This window comes from Chanodichthys erythropterus, chromosome 9 (assembly GCF_024489055.1).
Source record: "Chanodichthys erythropterus isolate Z2021 chromosome 9, ASM2448905v1, whole genome shotgun sequence".
Classification (NCBI taxonomy): Eukaryota; Metazoa; Chordata; class Actinopteri; order Cypriniformes; family Xenocyprididae; genus Chanodichthys; species Chanodichthys erythropterus.
This window is the reverse complement of record NC_090229.1, coordinates 8185787-8208429: the sequence shown is the minus strand read 5'-3', so window position 1 is coordinate 8208429 and position 22643 is coordinate 8185787. Positions and strand designations below refer to the sequence as shown.

The 22643-nt window shown below is 42.7% G+C and overlaps 1 protein-coding gene across 1 annotated transcript in view; it reads left to right on the top strand.

Annotated features, from left to right (window-relative positions):
• The window catches only part of plxna3 (plexin A3), a 196917-nt gene extending 175068 nt beyond the window's left edge, over window positions 1-21849 (top strand). The window contains exons 25-32 of the mRNA XM_067394453.1: window positions 5275-5434; window positions 5775-5878; window positions 5994-6090; window positions 6586-6776; window positions 7637-7806; window positions 8036-8248; window positions 8560-8710; window positions 21725-21849. Coding sequence (XP_067250554.1) covers window positions 5275-5434; window positions 5775-5878; window positions 5994-6090; window positions 6586-6776; window positions 7637-7806; window positions 8036-8248; window positions 8560-8710; window positions 21725-21820 — 1182 coding nt within the window. The 3' untranslated portion in view covers window positions 21821-21849. The remainder of the gene's footprint in view (window positions 1-5274; window positions 5435-5774; window positions 5879-5993; window positions 6091-6585; window positions 6777-7636; window positions 7807-8035; window positions 8249-8559; window positions 8711-21724) is intronic.
• Window positions 21850-22643: the final 794 nt, after the last annotated feature.

Here is a 22643-nt window from a genome sequence, read left to right as displayed (position 1 = left end):
TAATATTTTATGATGGTTTTCTTTCCACATTTGCAAGACCAATGCAAGATTCAGTATCTTTTTTTTTTTTTTTTTCTTTATGGAACAGGTTCTGATTAACTGTTTCCATGCCAGTGTTTACTTAAAAAGTTGCTAGTCAGCGCCAACATTTTTGATAATATTCACAAAACTGGCACTCAGAATGTGTTGTATGAATATGTAAACAGTCAATATATATAAAGTTCATCATTCGTTCTTTTTTATCAACACTTGGATTTGGGTAAGTTTCATCAAAAAACTATTTTGAACAAAAGGCTGAGAAAATCAAGTTTTTGTAATGACTAATTCACATTTATTTGTATAGCACTTTTTACAATACATATAGTTTCAAAGCAGTTTTACAGAAAAATGCATATGTCTACATAACAATTAGAGTGATCTGTTATCAGAGGTGACTGTGTCTAAGTAATGGATTTCAGAAATGTACATATACAAATCACGCAGTAGGCAACAATGTATTAATTTATTCAATCCTTGCACAGTCATATATCTCTTTGTGTGTTCGACATTTCATGCAGTAACATTAGGCAGTTTGAATATATATGCTTTCGAATCTTTGGTGATCAAGTTAGCTTACTTGTGCGTAAACAGCTTCCATCCGCTGCTCCTGGGTTGTGCTCGAAATCACCCTCTATACCCTCATTCACTTTTCCCTATGTAACCGGTCCTACTCAATACCACTGTGAGCAGGATTCGAACCGGCATCTCCGCCATGGGGCGCGCACTAACAAGGATGCTAAAGACTGCAGCTTCTAGCGCGCCTCTTGAGGCAAGGGGAGTGAGGTTTACACACACAGCTCTTACTGGCCTGAGTTACACTCACCCCCTTAAGTAATTTTATAACTTAGACACTTATAACTTAGACACCATCACTCCCATCCGGGTCACGGCACCAAATATAATCAGTCCAATTTGCAATTTAGCAAAAACTAGCAGCTCCAGTAGTAATGAAAATATTTATCTTGAACTCTGTCATGGAAACTAGTATGTATAAACCTTAATTAAACAATTTAATAATCCATAAAAGTTGAATTTATACCTTTATGATATTAGGCTGTACCCACATTGGACCAGCGGTTTGTAAAACGGACAGATAGACTGCGGGTACCATCTTTTGGCAAGACACAGGAATTCATTCGGCACGACTCTCACAGTGCATTATGGGTATTCTCTAGTCGTTATGTGAACATCAGTCATTGTTATTGTGGTGCATTATGGGATTGAATGAGTGCACTCGATAACATCCGGAGATGCTGTACTCTTTTAGAAAATCCACTACCATATAACAGTGAAAACATGGATTGCCGGAAAAACTCGTCTATGGCTGGGAAGCGTTGCATCATAAATGATGGAAAATCTTGTCAATGGCAGGGAAAAAGTTAAGATCCGGTTCTCAGTTCCAAATCTCCGTGTTCATCAGTGTCCCTTCGGCCTGTAGTCCCTTCTGAGATCAAACCGACTTGAAAGCTCAAATGCCGATCAGACAGATGATATCAATCCAGACAGGGTGAGTTATAAAATTACTTTGAGAGCAGGGTTTGTCAGAGGTGCAATAACGGGAACAGAGATTGAGATAAAATAAAGAATGAGCTGATATGGATGTCATCTTCATCTGACCTGCTCAGAGCCTGTAATGACTGAAACAAATCTGAGAATTTATCATGGCACTCATAAAACAAACCCAAATCTCTTCATTTATCTCAACAGACAGCCAGGAAATGGAGCACCTGATTTAAACTCTCTATCTTACCTACACAAACATGACTACACAAAAAGAGCATATTTACACCGACAGAGTTCTGTGCATTGATTTTAAATGGAACAATACGAGCCGACCAATGAATGAGCTTTAATCTATGGCTCCTCAGTGGTGGTTAAAGCTATAGGACAGTTCATCAATTCCACAGTATTCAGGATAGATCAGCTGAAGGGAATCGATATGTGGCACAGTTATTCAGCTGTCTTAGCTGTCAACCCTAAAGAGAGGCCCCAAGGGGCCGTCAGAAAAGGTCAGACTCACCTGTGACACAGCGTGTATGTTCATATGTTCATTAGGAGTGTAAATATTTGCTCTTGTTTCGACCCTTTGCTAAATAATGTGACGCATCTTGAATTATAAATCAGATTGTTCCAGTTCTGAATGCTGATTGGTCAATTCAGCTTTGCATATTGGCTGTTTAATTATGCATGCTCACTTCCACCTCATTCTTACATTTAGATTATCTTTGCCATCATCTGTCTTTAGTACATATTTGTGATGGCTAAATTAACTTGTAGCATTTAAAACTATTTGATTTGTTAGTTATTTTGCTTAATTCTATACATTTTCTATATATTTATTTTTAGACTAAAGCATATATAACAATTATTGTCATCATCAATTTATATATATATATATATATTAGTGCTGTCAATTTGACTTATCACGATTAATCACATCTAACAAAAGTCTGTGTGTGTATATAATGTGTCTGTATATGTGTATGTGAACAGAATACCATCATAAAATATGAAATATAAGCATGACAGCCATTGCATTGACAATATAGCCTTTAAATAAAAAGTGAAACTAAAAATGGAGGAATATTGCAGTATGATATTTCATTCAGATTGATTAATTTTAAAATGTTGTATGTTCTTTGTGCCAACAATTTTGACTTGGTGTGCAAAGACTAAATATTAGCAGTACTAAGTTTAGTATTAGTATTATTAATAGATATAATTTCTAGCTGGATAAATCTGGTAAAACATTAAGTGTTTTGGGACAGTACTTATTCTTCCTTTAACCATTAAACGACTCAGATGGGTGATGAAATGTGCCTGTGGATGTGTGAACACGTGCTAAAGGACACTAAAGTCACCTTTACACACTCTCATCTTCTCACACACAGCCAGAGCTGAGAATCTTCATGTTAAGCTTTCGTAAAACCCTCATTTCCTCCAAGCTCCCAAGTTTCAACCCAATCCGGTTCCTAAACCAGCATCGGATGTCCTAAATATAGCTCAGCTCCGTCTCTGGGAGAATTCCGTAATTTACTGTGTAATTGGGTTTTAATCATAAACTCCTCGCGTGTGAGCCGCGGCTGGAGGGGAGGAATTGCCGTGAGCTAATGATCAGCGAGTAGCCACGATTACGGATGCACAGTTGCGCACCAGTGCCAGCTGCATTGTTTTAATCACACGATTAACGCGGCCCATGCGCACAAAAGGTCCTCTCATTAATTTATATGGACTGTTGTCACGGTGTGAATGGAGATATATCAAAGCATCGGCTCCATAATAAACGCTCGGCTATTTAATGTAACTCGCCTGCCTGTTTATAAAGCTGTTATTTGAATGTGTTACTCACTACTCACTTGGTAAGTGCTGAGGGCTGTTTTTTTTTTTTTTTTTTTTTTTTATATGAATCTCATTTCACTTATGCTACAGGCTGCATAATGGAGCTGATGCACATTCTACAGCTTCTTTTTTTTACCAATGCTACATAGCTGCATGAAAGTTTTATACCTTTATTTTTTACCATAGTAATCATAGTACACTCATACACTAAGAGATTTGATTCAAAGTTCCATGGTTTTTCCATGTTTTATTGGGATATTGTACCATGGTTATTCCATGGTTTGCTTTTTTTATGATTTATTTCATGATTTCTGAGCATTTAGAAAAAAGCTAGAAACTGTAATGATGTCAAATTCTGTACATTTTAACTTATTTGTTCATTCATTTATTTATTTACATAGCATTGGTTGAGTAAATATTGCTGTTTTGGTCAGGTTGCTTAAAGGGGACCTATAATGCCCTTTTTCACAAGATGTAATATAAGTCTCTGGTGTCCCCCAGAATGTGTCTGTGAAGTTTCAGCTCAAAATACCCCACAGATCATTTATTATAGCTTGTCAAATTTGCCCCTATTTGGGTGTGAGCAAAAACAAGTCGTTTTTGTGTGTGTCCCTTTAAATGCAAATGAGCTGCTGCTCCCAGCCCCTTTCCAGAAGAGGGCGGAGCTTTAACAGTCGCACTTCAGTTGCTCAACAACAACAAAGCTGGAGAATCTCACGCAGCCAAAATGAGGATTGTCAGTAACGGTGTTCAGCCTTACATTGTTCAAACCGGAGTCGACACTGATGGAGAGACTCAACTGGAGAGTTACAACTTTTAGAATGAAACTGGACGTTTCTGAACGATTAGTGGGTAAATGTATGTAGTTGATGTGGAGTTGATTCAATCTTTTGTGCAAATCCAGTGTTGAATTGACCCTCGTTTGTGAAGCAGTCCGGCCTAAAATGATGGCATGGCAACAACACTCTACTACAACAACTCTTCCTCTTCTCTAAAGCAGCCCAACATGGTCTCATCCTTTCTGTTGCATTTTCTTGGGGGCAGGGGTTTATGTACATTTTGGGGTTTGTGATGTCACCAACCCATGAAGAAGCTCGTTGTAGTCCCAACCAGCCATTTGTTGTAGTCTTTAAAAAGCGATTTCTGTAAAAGAAAATATCTCCCTTTGCATTGAACTTTGAGAGTCGTAACTTTGCAGATGATGTTTATGCCCGAACAGCAACATTACACACTAACTAAAGTTAAAAAAGTGAAATCATAATCAAGGTCCCCTTTAAAACAATCAGATGAATATTTTGTTTGCTGGACAGAAACTGTTTAGACTTTTCAGGGAAATCAACCTATAAAGTTGTCTCTGCATGCACATTAAACTAGAATAAGAAAAAATATTTTAACATCAGAAAGATTACACATTTCAGCTTGAAGTATCTTTTACCTTCAGATGTGCCATACGAATCCGTGTTTGTGGCCGGATCAATCACTTCTTGCCGTTTGTTTTTATCGATCTGTGACCGTTTTATCAAAACCCGCGCGTTTCACATATTCTGAATACCGCTTTGCAAGCGGATAAATATTTCACCATTGACATAACAGTTAAAGTTGAGATGGCAATTATGATAAATCAGGCCGAAGCATGGAAACAGGATCCCGATCAATCTTTGATACACTGTCAGAGCTGGGCCGAATAGAGCTCCAGTCTCCCACTGTGTATAATAAAATGTGTCTTGACCTTTACGCACCCTCACAAATCCATGTGTATGTTAGAGTGTGCGGTCTGCATATTAGATTTTAATGGAGACATGTTTTTGTGTTTTTGCTGGTCATCTTGTCAATCAACATTGTCATGTTTTCCTGTGTTGCTAAATATTATACCATATCTGTCTGTTGCTCTCTCAGACGCTCATGTGTATTCCTCCGGAGGGAGAGGCCGGAACAGAAATCCCTGTTAAGGTGCTAAACTGTGACACGATCACCCAGGTGAAGGACAAGCTGCTAGATGCCGTGTACAAGGGCATCCCGTACTCACAGCGTCCGCAGGCCGACGACATGGACCTGGGTAAAAAACTGATTATTATTATGTTAATTATCTATCTATCTATCCATCTATCTATCTGTCTATCTATCTGTCTATATATCTGTCTATCTGTCTATCTATCTATCTATCTATCTATCTATCTATCTATCTATCTATCTATCTATCTATCTATCTATCTGTCTGTCTGTCTGTCTGTCTGTCTGTCTGTCTGTCTGTCTATCTATCTGTCTATCTATCTATCTATCTATCTGTCATATATTGACTATTAGAGGGAAAGTATGGAAAACATAGCAAAAGTTTTACCTTTGACACTTCAGAAACGTCATCATCCCAGACTATTGCATTCACTGTTCTTCTACAGAATGGCGGCAGGGTCGACTGACCAGAATCATCCTCCAGGATGAAGACGTCACCACAAAGATCGAGAGCGACTGGAAGAGACTGAATACGCTGGCACACTACCAGGTTGAGCAACATTTCCTGGCAGCTGCTCCGTTATGTTATGCAAATTTACAAATGCTTGTCGCGTGCTGTACAAAAATGGAGATGCTTTTTTTATAGTTCTCCTTCTCCATCTTAGGTGACAGATGGGTCTTTGGTGGCATTGGTTCAGAAGCAAGTATCCGCTTACAACATCGCCAACTCTTTCACTTTCACTCGCTCTCTCAGTCGATACGGTAAGCCGCAGTCTCTCGGATCGCTTTACGCCACACGATCCTCGGCTTTAGCCGTGTTTGTTTAATATATCACAGATTCTTTCAGCATTTTGTGTAGTGCCACATGCAGCATGTTTGACTCAAATAGGAATTTAAGATCTTTTCTCCAACCATTCTTGGCTGAAGTCAGTTTGTTTGAGCTCTTCTGTGAAATAACACATAGGCTATGTCTCAAAACCTAGTGAGTTGCCTAGCTAAACAGCAGACAGACATAGACATGTCAATGTGGAGGCTGTCTGAAATCAGTCACATAATGTAGGAGGATCTATTTCAGTCATAATGTTGTTTATGTAGACAGTAAACTTTGATTCGGCTCACTAGGTTTTGAGACAGCCATTAAAAAGATGAATATTATGATTCAGAAATAAACAGTTTAGATGTACAGGCTAAGATATGTATAATCAATGCATTAAGAAGTACATTTGTTAATTTGGATTGAATGGCATTCTGGTGTAGAGAGCCTCCTGAGGACGTCTAGTAGTCCAGACAGCCTGCGGTCCAGGGCTCCCATGATCACCCCTGACCAGGAGACGGGCACCAAACTCTGGCACCTGGTGAAGAACCACGAGCACGCAGACCAGCGGGAGGGAGACCGTGGGAGTAAGATGGTGTCTGAGATTTACCTCACACGCTTACTGGCTACCAAGGTACATGAACACCATCCTGTACACACATGAAACTGGGATATTTATTAAAGGTGCCCTAGAATTGAAAATTTAATTTATCTTGGCATAGTTGAATAACAAGAGTTCAGTACATGGAAATGACATACAGTGAGTCTCGAACTCCATTGTTTCCTCCTTCTTATATAAATCTCATTTTTTTAAAAGACCTCCGAAGAACAGGCGAATCTCAACATAACACCGACTGTTACGCAACAGTCGGGATCATTAATATGTACGCCCCCAATATTTGCATATGCCAGCCCATGTTCAAGGCATTTCACAAGGCAGGCAGTATTAACGTCTGGATGTGCACAGCTGAATCATCAGACTAGGTAAACAATCAAAAACAACAGCGAGATGGGGGGCAGGGAGCACGGGATTTAAAGGGGCCGCAGCCTGAATTGGTGCATATTTAATGATGCCCCAAAATAGGCAGTTAAAGAATGAATTAAAAAAAATCTATGGGGTATTTTGAGCTGAAACTTCACAGACACATTCAGGGGACACCTTAGACTTGTATTACATCTTGTGAAAAAAACATTCTAGGGCACCTTTTAAAGCAATAAACCACTCAAAGCTGTTGTTACAATGTTTTACCATGGTTATAAGGTTATTTCAGCCAAAAAAAGAAGCCTCTCTTATGCTTTTAAAAAGTTGGAGCAATCCATTTAATAAGAATCATTTTACATCCATAACACTGACATTTCAAAACATATCAATTAAAACCTCACAAATAGTGTTTTATTCAATAAAATGTATGTAATGATGCCTAAAAAGTTCCTGATATGTCAGCAGAGATTTTATTGAAACATGCTGTAAACTCTCGTGTGTAATATTTTTAGGGCACACTGCAGAAGTTTGTGGACGATCTTTTTGAGACCGTATTCAGTACGGCCCATCGCGGCAGCGCTCTCCCGCTGGCCATCAAATACATGTTTGATTTCCTGGATGAGCAGGCGGACAAGAGACAGATCACCGACCCGGACGTACGGCACACCTGGAAGAGCAACTGGTGAGCACTTCCTATGTTTGACCTCATTTTCTGCAGCATCTGTTTCGATTGTTTTGGGTTGCCAGTTCCATTTGTTTCATGAATGCAGTAAGCTCTCGGAGCAATTGAAAAATAATGTATTTTAGAGTGATTCAAGACAGACCACAATCTCTAAAAAGCTTTTTGGATGTAATCAGATTTTATTGTATCTCTCTCTCTCTGTCTGTCTCTCTCTTTCTTTCTATCCCAGCCTCCCTCTGCGGTTTTGGGTCAACGTGATAAAAAACCCTCAGTTTGTCTTTGACATCCACAAGAACAGTATTACAGATGCCTGTTTGTCAGTGGTGGCTCAGACATTCATGGACTCCTGCTCGACGTCTGAGCATCGCCTGGGCAAAGACTCTCCGTCAAACAAGCTCCTCTACGCTAAAGACATTCCCAACTACAAGAGCTGGGTAGAGAGGTACGGACACACAGCTCAAAATACTGAACACTTTATCTGATTGGTGTAGCTTAGTAATTAAAGATTAATCAAAATCTGCAAGGATACTGACACTCCACTTTTAATACTTTGTTTTATAAGCAAAAGTAACACTGTACTTGCCTTAGTAGACCAAACTAATTAGTCACTTGCTGTACCATCTTTTACTAGGCAGCCTAAACTGAAATTAATCAGTTTGATTTTCATTTTCTACAGTAGATTAACTGCAAACTGTTCATTTACAATTCAAAGCCAATCATGTTAACCAGGGTATTTATGTGTGTGTTTTCAAGATATTACAGAGACATCAGCAAGATGCCAAGTATCAGCGATCAGGACATGGACGCCTATCTGGTAGAGCAGTCTCGTCTCCATGGCAACGAGTTCAACACGCTGAGCGCGCTCAGTGAACTGTACTTCTACATCAACAAGTACAAGGAAGAGGTGAGACCTGGGACTCTATTTCACACCCTATCCTAAGCGTTACACATTTACTCAGAATACTAGCATACTAGCATTCAAGAGTCAAGTGTTTGGAGGGGTTTAAGTGTAAAGTAGTTGGCTGATATGGATTTTTCAGTGTCATCTCTGCTGAGTATTGAGACAGATATCAAAGCAACAACATCCAATGTAATATTTTTATAATTACTAAATATTATAATTTATAAAATGCTACACAATATAAAGATTAAAATATTTTATATTATTATTAAAATGTGATTAAATTTGTGTGTGTGTGTGTATATATATATATATATATATATATAAAATATATAATTATTAGGGATGTAACGGTACACAAAACGGATGGTTCGGTACGTACCTTGGTTGTGAAGTCACGGTTTGGTACAGGTTTGGTACAGCAAGGGGGAGAAAACTAAACAAAAAATTGCTTTTTTTTTTATTAAACAGTGGTTTGCTGAACAAATTGTGTCTCTGTCTTTAAATGAATTAAATTATAACTAAAAGTTTCTTGAGGATAAAAAAAAATTCTCTGCTAATGCTGTAAACTATGTAGCGTATGCACACGTATCAGGATAATCAATAAACTTTGGAATGTCCAGAACGCTTTTAGCATGCTGGACTGGGTTGTAAAACCCCCCCAGAGACTGACCAGATCCACATTCCAACACCCCACACACACAGGGACACACAAAAACACACACACAGACAGACACAGAAACACACAATCATACATTTTCAACTGTATTTGTAAACTACCACTATGCTGAAATATATATTTCATATATTTTTAGGGCCTATGCATGTTTCCTAGTGTTTAAATGAGTGTATTTGTGCTAGTGTGCATTTTAACGATATAATTTTGTCTGTAAACCATAACTTCTCTCCTATGCCTTTCTGACCTATCGAGTTTGGTCTCGCCGTAAAGCTCCGGACACGAGCTATTTACTGAGATATGTCACACCGCTGACAAATGCATTTTTCTATGTGTTTAATGATACTGTGAAGAACACACTCCATTTGGAGATCTGAATTGATAGTCATAACTCATGCAGATTAAGTCGTGAGGCCAAGCAAAGGAAAAGCTTTCGCCAACTTTGCACCCATGTTATTGGCTACCCCACCTCAAGGAGGTGTGTCGGCTTATCTGTCATAAAAGCAAAGACGCACAATTCCAGACTCTCTCTCTCCCGTGTTCTCTCCCGATTGTCTCACGAGCATCTCGTGCACGTTTTTCCCGGACCCCTCCGGTGACCACGCGCTGCCACTGCGCTCAGCTTCGGGATCGCCATCTTCCAGCGAAACTCACTCTCGTCCTCAGTTCAAACCTTTCCCGCTGAACGGAGGAAGCCAACGAACTGCACCAGCGCTAACCTGAAATTCGACACACGCAACCAATGCAAGTATACTGCCGTTTCTCAATCTTAGATGATGAAACTGATTTCCGTGCTGGCTTAGGACTGGTTGTGAGTTTGCTACTTGCCTTCTCTCTCTTTCCTTCTCTACTTCTATTCTTGTACATAGGTGTGTATTTTCTTGTATATATATTTAGAACCTCTGTATTCGTAGTTTGCATATATTAAAACGTTATTCATGCTCGATTGTTCTGTTTGTTCTTTCAGCGGAAAACCCAAGTCACTTTAACGTTTTTTCGATCGCTTTATGCTTTAGTTATTCTCATGGCCAGAGAATAACTCCGTTTATAATATTCTGTGAGGGACTTAGTTTGCTGGACAAACGAGCAGTTTCTCTAAATAATTATTAAACCAGAACTAATCATATATGTAATTGATTATAATTCGTTGTAATTGATTCACAATATATGTTTAATTCCCCATTGGGTCGATATATGAATCATAATTTATTCATAACCTTATGAATTATTATATTCATATTTCATCCATAAATTGATTAATAACCGCTACATTTCGTTACATATATTATTTGGTGGAGGATTCGCGAGCAACGTTTTAAACTTGGTTTTCGGTAAAAGAGCAATGTAGAATAATTTTGTATGATTTAACTTACAATGCGCGCTTTATTCAGTGAGAAGACGCACGGGTCCTCACTACGCACCGTTAACAAGCTGCTGTTTGTGTCTAGAAACACTGCAGGCATAGCCTTGGTTGACCGTGAAATACACTGCAGTCCATTGATATCTCAAGCTCGTATCTGTGAAGGACGACAATCTTTGCAGTAAGTTACAGTTTTGAATATTAATTTCCGCTTGAATAAACGAATTGAATCGTGTTCAGCGAGTTTAGAGGGTCGTGGCGAGATTCCTGCGACCACTCTTTCGAGGCCTCATTATATTTACCCGCTACTGAATCGGAATTTCTTGTGTCGTCCAAAATTCACAATAGCCGGTTTGCTCCTGGGTTACGTCGTTTGGACTAGCTACCCAAAACCACGTGATCCCCGTTACAGATCTAATCGGAAAAGCAGTCCGTCTGGTTTATCGATTGATGTGTAATAATTTGGAGCTCGTATCAGCATTCTGATCCAATGTTGATTAGTAACAGCGGCGAAGCAATCCCGCAAAAGTTACATATTCGCGTGCATTAAAGTTTGCACCAAAGGGACTGATTCCCAGAGTTGTGTACCCGTGAGTAAAACGGTACACATATATTTATGAAAGAATCCGCTGAGGTTCTATAGTTGTAATCGTGACCGTGCAGTTAAAACAGCGTAAGGGTCAGAAACCCACAAGCGCGCTCGTTTTTGTATCACGAATTAAAGAAAGGATGCAGTAACTCTGACCAGACGCCAGAGGGCAGTCTGCTCAGGTGTGCCACCCCTCCCTACTTATTGGTTGTGTGGACTCAGTGACGCCACCGCGTGGACGTTCTGAGTTAAAGCCGCTCCATACTTTGAACTGAAATTATCTCCAAGTTATCTTTTGCTTCTCTATACTGCGGGGAGTTGTAAAAGTAATTTGCTTTTGGTGGTTATGCTTTCCAATCATTGTTGGAATGTGGTTTACTGATTTAAATTTAATTTAAACACGTTTAAATTTTTAATTTAAATTGTTTCCCTTCCAACAAGGGAATTCACTTTCTGAGAGTGCGCCCCCTGGTGGACACTGTCAGATAAGTCAATTCTCTTTTCCCTTGTATTCTTTTTCCTGTATTCACAGATCTACTTTATTTTATTTTATTTCAGTTTATTTATTTTATTTTTATTCTACTTTGTGTTATTTCATCCATTCCCTTTTTTTTTTTTACTTAATGTTTTATTTTATTCACTCTTAGTTCTGGGTCCTGTGTGTTATTGGCTGGCAATAATATTCACGCACACCCAAGCCTCCCTTATTTCATACACTTATTTTTGAATTTAATTAAATAACATTTAATTCAATTTTAAAATTAAGTAGTGTCAATCAGTTGGCATTTTGCTATCAACAAGCAATTCTCTTTAGGAAAAATCTGCAAATAGGGAAGGCTTTCTCTTTTCTTTCTCCCATTCTGTTATTCTATGCACTCATTTAAATTTAATTGAACAAGTTTAATTCAAATTTGAATCAAGTGCCTCTGAATTATCCTCTTTTCGCTTTTTCCCATCCTGTTATTCTATGCACTCATTTAAATTGAATTGAACAGAGTTTAATTCAAATTTGAATCAAGTGCATCTGATTTGTTTTTGTTTTCTGTTATCTTTACTTTTCTGCTTCTAGCTAGTTCATTTTAGACCCCTACTCTTTATCCTACACACTTAATTAGTTAAATTCTATTTAAACAAGATTTAAATTGAGTTTTAAATTTACAATTAAGTCGTGTTTACCTGATTGTTTGTGCACTTGCAGATAAGGCCCTTTAGCGCCCTGGGGTGAGCTGACGGTTGCTCCAGTGAGTTCCAGTGAGTGGAGCTACCTGGCCTGGCGCTTCTTACACTAACCGTGTGTGAATCGTGGACATTCTGACCTCGTATCACGGGCAACACGCAAGGACATCAGCGAGTTGTGTATCAGGTACAGGGAGGCAACGAGACCCGGGGTGACAACAAGCGGCAATTTTGTTTAATTTCCCTGCTCAGGCTTCTGCATGACAGAACCGCCCGTTTGGAGTAACTGCCCGTAAAGGGGACAGACTCTGAGTTCAGGGAAAACTCAATCTTGACTGGTCACTCGGGCCGTTGGCGCAAATACCTTGCCAAAGTGCGCAATTGTGCTGGTGTTCCCTGTTTGAGAGGTTGCACCGTGGTACAAAGGGGACAGGTGGCCACGGACACCGCAGTAGAGTGTTTGATCGTCGAGGAAAGGTGGCCTGCCATTGAGTTCTTATCTGAGCACCCACGATTCACCCAGGCCTACGACATACAGTCACTTCACCTAATTGAAAGCCACAGAATATTACATATTCTTCAATTACTCAGGTGCGGGCCAACCCTTAGGCTCTCGATCCATACCATCCCTCTAGGTTTTATGATGCAACCGTGCACTCGCCTGACACCGTCATAAACCCAGCTGGAATAGGAAGTTTAAGTTTCACTTCTCCCCTCTAGCCCTTCTGTTTTAGTTTATTGCGATTCTATTTTGATTCCTTTCTATTTGTTTACTGCTCTATTTCTCATTTAATTGCATCCTCCCTGTTCTGTTTTGCTTCTCTACTGTGTTTGTTTCTTTCAGTTCATGTAAAAGCAGAGCCTGTGAGAGCCATCACGGAAAACTGAGTAATAGATAGACGACCGAGCAGCGAGAGTCATCAAAGGACTCTTAGGGCTACCGCCTGTCAAAATCTTTATTCAAATCCGGCACTCACCCACACAAATTGACCCGCGTGGTCCTTTTGGCTATCGACAATTAAGTGTCTAGCCTACATTCCACTAACTGTCTGCACCAGTTAACTGGAACCAAACCAAAGAATTATATAATCATGCATTATTATAAGTCGTTAGCCCTGCGCGTGCTTGCATTGGTTCTGTTTGTGCTGTCTTTCTCTCGCCAACAGCAAGCTAACGTGTTCAGAGCAGCCAGCCCCAGCACCCATGGGGACGGACTCAAGACCGGGTTGGGCTCCTGACCAGCACAATCCTGCCCAACGACGCTGTGGATCCCCAGCACCTAAGCAACGAGCAGCTGGACGACAACCTGAATCGACTAATGGCCCACGATCCAATGCCGAGCTACAAAGAGTGGGCGAGAGTCATCCGAGCCATCGCCCACAACCTCAAGCTCCAGGCGGAGGACGCCCGGAGGAATCAGGCCCAGATTCATCGTCACCACGATCAGCGACTCGTCGAGACCCAGGACCAGCGTTGGACAGCGGACGAATCCAAACCCGAGCTGCAGGAGGAGCTGCAAAGACTTCAAAAAGCCCTTGCAGAGCTCCACCTGGAGGTGGAGCGTAGAAAACTGACTGGAAAACTCCAACACAGCGAAGCTCCCCTAGCCAAAGCAGAGACTACACTGAAAGACAGACACACTAAAGCCCTGACCTGTGAAAATCATCTCAAACAGGCCCAGAAAGGAGTTATGGCTCCGAAACAACAAAGAGACTATGTGAATGAACTTGACACTGGTTACAGAGTACTGAAAAGTGGCATGGGAGGGGAAACACACATCACCGAGTTTCCCCTAACCAGTCAAGAAGCCCTAATTCCAAATGGGGTTAAAAGTCCACTGCCCAAAACGTCCAACGGCCAAGAACCTTCGCCAGCAGCTGTCACATCCAACTGCCAGCACCTGCGACAGGTTCTGATCCAAAAGCTTTCTGACCCTGCATCAGATCAAGGGCTCCCTGCTGCCATGGACCTAAAACGGGGCAGACTGAATAACCCATACACTTTCTACAGCCGAATGCAAAGAGGGTACTACGGAGCACGTAACCAGCCAGCAACGGAGGAAGATTTCATCTTCAACCCTCTGCTTCTCCGAGAGCTGCACCCTGCGGTGAGTGATCATCTGGCAGCCTTGGCCTGCTCAAGCAGCATGTCTATTCAGCAGCCGCGAGACTTGGTCGACGAAGCTCAAGCCAAGCAGAGAACTGCGTCTAAAAGACTGTAGAAATTCCAACCAGTTACCCAGACTCCGATCACTGTCCAGAAACCTGTCCTTACCTTTTTGAAAGACTGAGAAATGAAGCTGAAAGACAAACTCAGACTCTCAAGTCACAAAGATGTGAGCTGAATGTGCAGTCGCACAGTCCAAATGAGGTCCACCTTGAACACACAGCTCCCACACACCACACCCTTGGTCGAGTGAGCCTGGTACCTCCTGTGTGCGTAGCGCAAATGGACACGTTTCTCTGTTCCACTCACAAAGACCTGCTAGACTGTTTTGAGCCCTTATTGAACGCCAGACCACTGAAAATCTGGGCTCAAGTGTGTGAACTTCTGCCTTCCCAGTCACCCAGGCCACCTGAGCCAGACGGTCAGGTCACAGAGGTTGCGGGAAATCTCCCAGCTAACCGCGGGAACCCGGTTCTTAGAGCACAGTTCAAGTTCGCTACCCGGCACACTTCAACCCACCATAGACTGTAGCTCCCTCTGCTCCAAGGTCATGACAGACTCACAGCTGAATGATGTAACTACAACAGACATTATTCTCACACTGTGGGCAGACAACTCAGCCTTCAGCCACACGCTGTTAAGTGCCCTCATTGAAGGAACACCGGACCTCCCATTTGTCAACATGCAAATACGCTTCCCATTGGACTTTCGTCTGTCAACCATGATGACCGTCAAGGACATCTGCGTTGTGAACTTCAAATGGAACAACCGGCATTTAACCCATCACTTCCTGGTCCTTCCAGACCTCCTGATGCACTCTAATGCTCATACGGACAGTGCAAATGAGTTGTTGTGGGCCCCAATGACTGTACAGCTTCCTGTTGTTCCTGTCAACACTGCCAACTTCCTGTCAGGCCAGACCACCCAAGAGGTCTGCCTCCTGATCCACATACAGGAAACTGTAGTACCACCTTACACCAAAGGGGGTGCTGTTTGGATCAACATACAGGAAATTGTAGTACCACCTTACACCAAAGGGGGTGCTGTTTGGCTCAACAGGCAATGTGGTCAAACCCTAAGCCACATGCTGGGCTCCTTCACACTGTCACCTGAAGGCGTGGAACTTGGACTTGCTCTAAAAGCCACACCGCTAACTGAAGTGTCACCCTACGTAGTTCACAGCTGGCTCAACGAATGCATGGTCACAGACATCAGCATTCCCAAAGCCCACCATCTAGAATGGATAATGGACCACGGCCCCTATGACTTTGAACGCAAGTTAACAGTCATTAACTTAATACCAGCTGCCATGGTCCCAGAAGGAAGCTTAAGCAACACAAGTTTCACAGCATCCTTCAAGAGCATCTCCATCACTTCCATCAAACTGTTCCCCACAGAACAGGTGCACAGAACGGAGCTGATGGAGGACAAACACCTTGCAGTACCCACAGTCGCTAACCAGCCTGCCTGTGAAACTCAGGAAAGCGCTGCACCTCGGACAGCCAACCTGACAGCTAATACCACAACAGAGGAGCCCTTCCCAAGGTTTGAGCCTAAAGGCCAACAGATCCAGAAAGATGTAAGTGCGCTAAAGAATGATGCAGACTGTCAAAAACTCAGAAACGTCTTGCACAAACTCAAAGTGACATTTGACAAAGACCTTTTATGCTGTGGTCTCACTAAACTTCACACAGTGCATAGTGCAACACACCCAAATGCTCCTCCCACCTTAATCAGGCAGTACGAAGGTCACATCGCCCCACATGAACCAGTACAGGAGGTTGTTCATTCAACAGAAGGAAAAGGTGTTATCTGCCCATGCAACAGCACCTATTCAGCCCCTACCTGGTCCATTGTCAAACCAGACAGCAAATGGCGACCCACCAGCGACTTCAGGAGGCTGAACCAGCAGGTGCCACTGCCACGACGTGCCAGAAAGCACAAATCTGCACAGAGCGGAAATTCAGCTGCCTGCCAAAACTGCTATAACGGCACACCAGCGTTGACACTTGAGATACTGGTACCCCAACAACAGCGACCAGCCTGTCACAGATACCTCAAAGAGAATGCGTGCCAAGGAATGCCCACGGCCTACGTCGATGGACGTTCCTACAACCATGAGGGCATCCCACAGGCAAATGCAGGGGTACGATGGTTAAGAAACCAACCCTGCCAACCACAGAACAGCAGGTGGGGTCCCCAGTCATGTCAATATGGTGAAGCAGCAGCTACCCTCAAAACCCTTCACGTCTCCTCAGCTCATAACATCAGGGAACTCATGTGCACAGACTCACACGTTGCCAGACCTTGTTTCACATGCCATCTTCTGGGCTGGAAACAAACTGGTTTCAAGACTGAATGCAACAAGCAGGTGAAACATCAACACATGTTCCAGACACGTGATCACCTCACCCAAGCACACGACATGATCATTTACTGGGAAAAGGTGAAAAGATGCTTGAAGCAACCAGGGCGTGACAAAGGTGTGAACGACCAAACTAATGCCCTTGCCAAGACTGGCACACTGCATAACAAGCTATGGTCACACCCACCCCATTCACCCACCCTTAGTGTGGCAACAACAACCCGCAGCCAGCGGACTGTTCCTGCAACATTTCCCACCTTACTGCCACTGCCACTGACAACCAAACTTTCCAACATTTCCATTCGACATGTTTTGTACCACCACTCAGACCCCTCCAACCTCCCGTTCCCGGCATCTGGTCCCACGGCGGCCCCTAGCAACAAACGACTGCACGAGACCGACCACATGCTGCGTGTGGGAATAAACTTTCTAAAGTATGTCCCTGATGTCCTCACAGCGCCAAAGCTTGTACTGCCACAGGGCCAAAAGGGGGTGAACTGATATACACCCACGACACACCATGTGCCAAACACCATGGCACCAGAACTACGGACGAGACATTAAAACAAGTGGCGCACTGGCCCAGCATGCAGCAAGATGTGGCAGAGCACGCCAGAGGATGTCAAGTTTACCGTCATGTCCAGACTGCAAACGCAAAGCACCGAGCTTCACTGCAAAACCGAGGAATCACATTTCCACGGTCAGTCGACCAGAAAGACTGGACGGTAAAACCTCCTCTGATGCTCATGGCCATCACAGACACCGTACAGGAGTCAACTCAGGTGTTCCCCACAGAACTACTGATGGCACGGCAGGTGCCACTGCCGTTGCATCTGTACCAACCAGGAGACTTGAGTCTCATCACAGCCTGCTCCCTCATCAGCAGCACAACAAGCTCCGCCTACAACTGAGAAAGCAACTCGCAACACAGAGCCAAACCCTGCAAACCACCTGCAAATCCTGGAAAGGTATTGCGGTGGTTCTCCGCACTCACAGTTTCCTGCTGATCCAAACTGCGAACTCAAGGAAGCAACTGTTTACAGTCCTCCAGAATGACTTTGCCCAAAATCAGCTGGTTATAGCTCTGTTGACAGACCTGCTGCGAGAAATTAGCTTCTCTATGGACAGAGTGGCTATGAATAGGAGTCCTCAGTATCCTACACAAACTGTGCTGGACTTTGCTACTGGCAGACCCAAAGACATGGTCAATGTCAGGTGGCGGCAACGTAACACCCATGCCAAGAAACACACCTCAGTTGCGGTAGCCTACCACAACAGCAACCCACGGCTGTGCCCGGCTCCCCACTTTCGCAGGTGTAGTTTCACCAAAGACTTTCAGTACTTCTGCCCAAACCAGCTCTTCCTCAGAAACCACACTGAAGGAATGGGCCGGTTGCAGCCCATGACCAGCGACACACGCTGCCCGGCCAAGCCTCGCACCCCAGTTATCGGAACACAAGCCGAGACTGTGGGTGATCGACTGCTCATCCACACCCCCACTCATGCTGCCATCGTAATCTACAATCAGCACAACACCGCCACTCCTGTCAGGCTGCCCAATCCAAGTAAGAGGATCCATTTACCCCTGAGTTCCATCCTTTATCACAGCCACCTGGCAGTGCACTGTCTCTCAAGCAAAGAGGACCAGTCAGAACTGGAAATCCCATCTTCCCCCAGGGATCACAATCACACCTTAGATCCAGGAATGGAACTGAGGATTGACAAAGGGGGTCCCAGCTAAGTGACAGTACTCCCACTGATGCAGCCCTCCAAGCACTCTCACGACTGCCTGTCCTGACCAGCTCACCTAGAGCCCGAGCTTGGACTGCTGCCAACACAATCCGTTGCCTCTCCGTGGCAATCAAGTACGCACTCGCCCTGGGCCTGGCCTTCATCCTATCCCAAGGGATCAAAGGGATGCAAGAATCCACGGACAGGTGCTTATCTGCTCTCCCTCAAGGACCAGTAGGAACCACCTGCTGCGTGACCATCCGGATCCATGTGCCATCGAACTTGGTTACCGTCCAACGAAGTCCGCACAGGAACTTCGTTGGCCGAAAGGGGGAATCTGTAGCGTATGCACACGTATCAGGATAATCAATAAACTTTGGAATGTCCAGAACGCTTTTAGCATGCTGGACTGGGTTGTAAAACCCCCCCCAGAGACTGACCAGATCCACATTCCAACACCCCACACACACAGGGACACACAAAAACACACACACAGACAGACACAGAAACACACAATCATACATTTTCAACTGTATTTGTAAACTACCACTATGCTGAAATATATATTTCATATATTTTTAGGGCCTATGCATGTTTCCTAGTGTTTAAATGAGTGTATTTGTGCTAGTGTGCATTTTAACGATATAATTTTGTCTGTAAACCATAACTTCTCTCCTATGCCTTTCTGACCTATCGAGTTTGGTCTCGCCGTAAAGCTCCGGACACGAGCTATTTACTGAGATATGTCACACCGCTGACAAATGCATTTTTCTATGTGTTTAATGATACTGTGAAGAACACACTCCATTTGGAGATCTGAATTGATAGTCATAACTCATGCAGATTAAGTCGTGAGGCCAAGCAAAGGAAAAGCTTTCCCCGCCAACTTTGCACCCATGTTATTGGCTACCCCACCTCAAGGAGGTGTGTCGGCTTATCTGTCATAAAAGCAAAGACGCACAATTCCAGACTCTCTCTCTCCCGTGTTCTCTCCCGATTGTCTCACGAGCATCTCGTGCACGTTTTTCCCGGACCCCTCCGGTGACCACGCGCTGCCACCGCGCTCAGCTTCGGGATCGCCATCTTCCAGCGAAACTCACTCTCGTCCTCAGTTCAAACCTTCCCGCTGAACGGAGGAAGCCAACGAACTGCACCAGCGCTAACCTGAAATTCGACACACGCAACCAATGCAAGTATACTGCCGTTTCTCAATCTTAGATGATGAAACTGATTTCCGTGCTGGCTTAGGACTGGTTGTGAGTTTGCTACTTGCCTTCTCTCTCTTTCCTTCTCTACTTCTATTCTTGTACATAGGTGTGTATTTTCTTGTATATATATTTAGAACCTCTGTATTCGTAGTTTGCATATATTAAAACGTTATTCATGCTCGATTGTTCTGTTTGTTCTTTCAGCGGAAAACCCAAGTCACTTTAACGTTTTTTCGATCGCTTTATGCTTTAGTTATTCTCATGGCCAGAGAATAACTCCGTTTATAATATTCTGTGAGGGACTTAGTTTGCTGGACAAATGAGCAGTTTCTCTAAATAATTATTAAACCAGAACTAATCATATATGTAATTGATTATAATTCGTTGTAATTGATTCACAATATATGTTTAATTCCCCATTGGGTCGATATATGAATCATAATTTATTCATAACCTTATGAATTATTATATTCATATTTCATCCATAAATTGATTAATAACCGCTACATTTCGTTACAACTATATAGGAAGCCCTTACTTGAACATTATTATAATATTAAAGGTTAACAACAGAGCCCAAACTATTAGCCTAAATTTAATTGCTATTTATTTTTAGATATAATAATCAACACTCGAGTAACAAATTGTATGTAAACATGTAAGCTGCACATAAGGCAGTGATTGCATTAACTTCTAAATCTAATTATAAAAATATGTTTTTACTCCAATTCCTTGTTGAAATATAATCATTTATACACAGTGGCTGTCATTTTCATGACAGATTTATTTAAACATACATTAAATAATCAAGACATCACTAACAGGTTAAGTCAAATATAATGAATATATTGGCTAATACAGTGCATATATTAAGCGAAAGAGTTAATTTCTCTGGCAAACTAACAAGCTGTGGGGACTGAATGACTTACCTGAAGTAAATGTAATGCTACGTGACATTGTTTATTGATGTCTTTCCACCGTTGAAACACTGAATGAGCGATTACACGAGATATGATACGTTTCAGTAAGTTGTACTGTATCTTTTAACATGCCTTCAGATGTTCATTTATGTTTATTCTCTAACTAATATTAAAGAGGAGGAGATGATCGAGTTTACTCGCCCCCGCGCTGCCGGTTGAACTGAGGCGCTTATACAGAGATCTGTTACGCCACATTAAAGATCGTCAAAACGGCATTTATTGTTTGAATTTCATGATAAAATGGACAGAATTTGAAAGATGACACTTTGTTTCTTATCGAAAGTAACAACACGCTGAGCTTATTGCGATTATTGGTGGTTAATGGTGGTTAGGCTACACCGCTGTATTCGTCGTGTACTGTTTTCACCTTATCCACCTGTCTTTGTCCTGTACCGAAACGGTTCGGTAAGAATGCGTGTACCGTTAAACCCCTAATATACATATGCAGGGATTTATGCAGAAGCCTTTAAATCAAAAAGTTTGTAAGATCTTAAGAACCATAAATCCTGGTAGTGGTCGTGCAAATTGGTAGTTTGAAGATGCGTATGAGATTTGAATTGAAATGCAAATGTTGTTTCTGTATTAGCGGTTTGATCTTGATGAATGTGCGGTGCCGTATCTGATGAGGTCGTTTATCATTGTCATTACGAGCTCCAGTGCGCGTCCACAAACCCTCACGCTCAAAACGATGTCGAATATTGAATTATTACATGGGTTCGGCCTTCAGTTAATGGCCTCTCCCTCTCTTCCTCTCTCTCTCTTGCAGATTTTGACAGCGCTGGACAGAGATGGTTACTGTCGCAAACACAAGCTACGACACAAACTGGAACAAGCCATTAACCTGATGTCTGGCAGCAGCTGAGGGCGGTGACGGATCGGACGGGACGGGAGGGGAAACGTTCAGGGGGTTTAGGGGAGGGTTGAGACTGAATTTATTGAGTCCGGCGGACCGACCCGTGTTAGATCATGCACGGCCTGTGCTAACAAAAAGTGAGGCTAAAACACTGGACAATCAACTCTAAAGGAACCACAGCACAGCATACGAAGCCCAATATTTTCCTTGACCAGAACCTGTACGCCCAACGCCCGCACTCCCTAATGCCCGGACCGAAACGCCCGCTCATATCGGCCTGCCTAACAAACTCTTCAACACTGACTACTGTGGATCAGATACATTCCAATGAGGAAAGGTGCACGTGCTGTTGCCTTGGAAGATAGTGCCATTGAAGAAAATATCCGAGCAACGAGCTTTAGTAGGGTAATCAGAAAACAATTGTTCATATCGACCTCCGAGAGATGCCTCAAGAACAATCGTGCGCAGGGGTGATGAGCTCCATTAACGGAAATGAAGATATTTATATCAGAATGGAGACCAAATATTTGGGGAGAACTGCATTATGGGTAGTGTTGAGGCTGGGCAGAATGGGAGGAACCTTCTCCTCCTCGTCTCGAAAATGCCATAGACCTATTAAAGCGCCTTTTCTCTCGTTTTCGTTCTTTTTTTTTGTGATTATGGGGCCAAATGGACCTCTCCTTGTCAAGAGGTATGGATCAGCATCTTTTGAAGCTTGCCTTTTCGTTGCGTCCGGATATGACTCCCCGAACCCTCGCCGAAATGTACTCCAGGATGGGCATTGATCCTTCGGGAGACATTTTCGCTCCCTTTGCTTTTTTTGTACACCGCT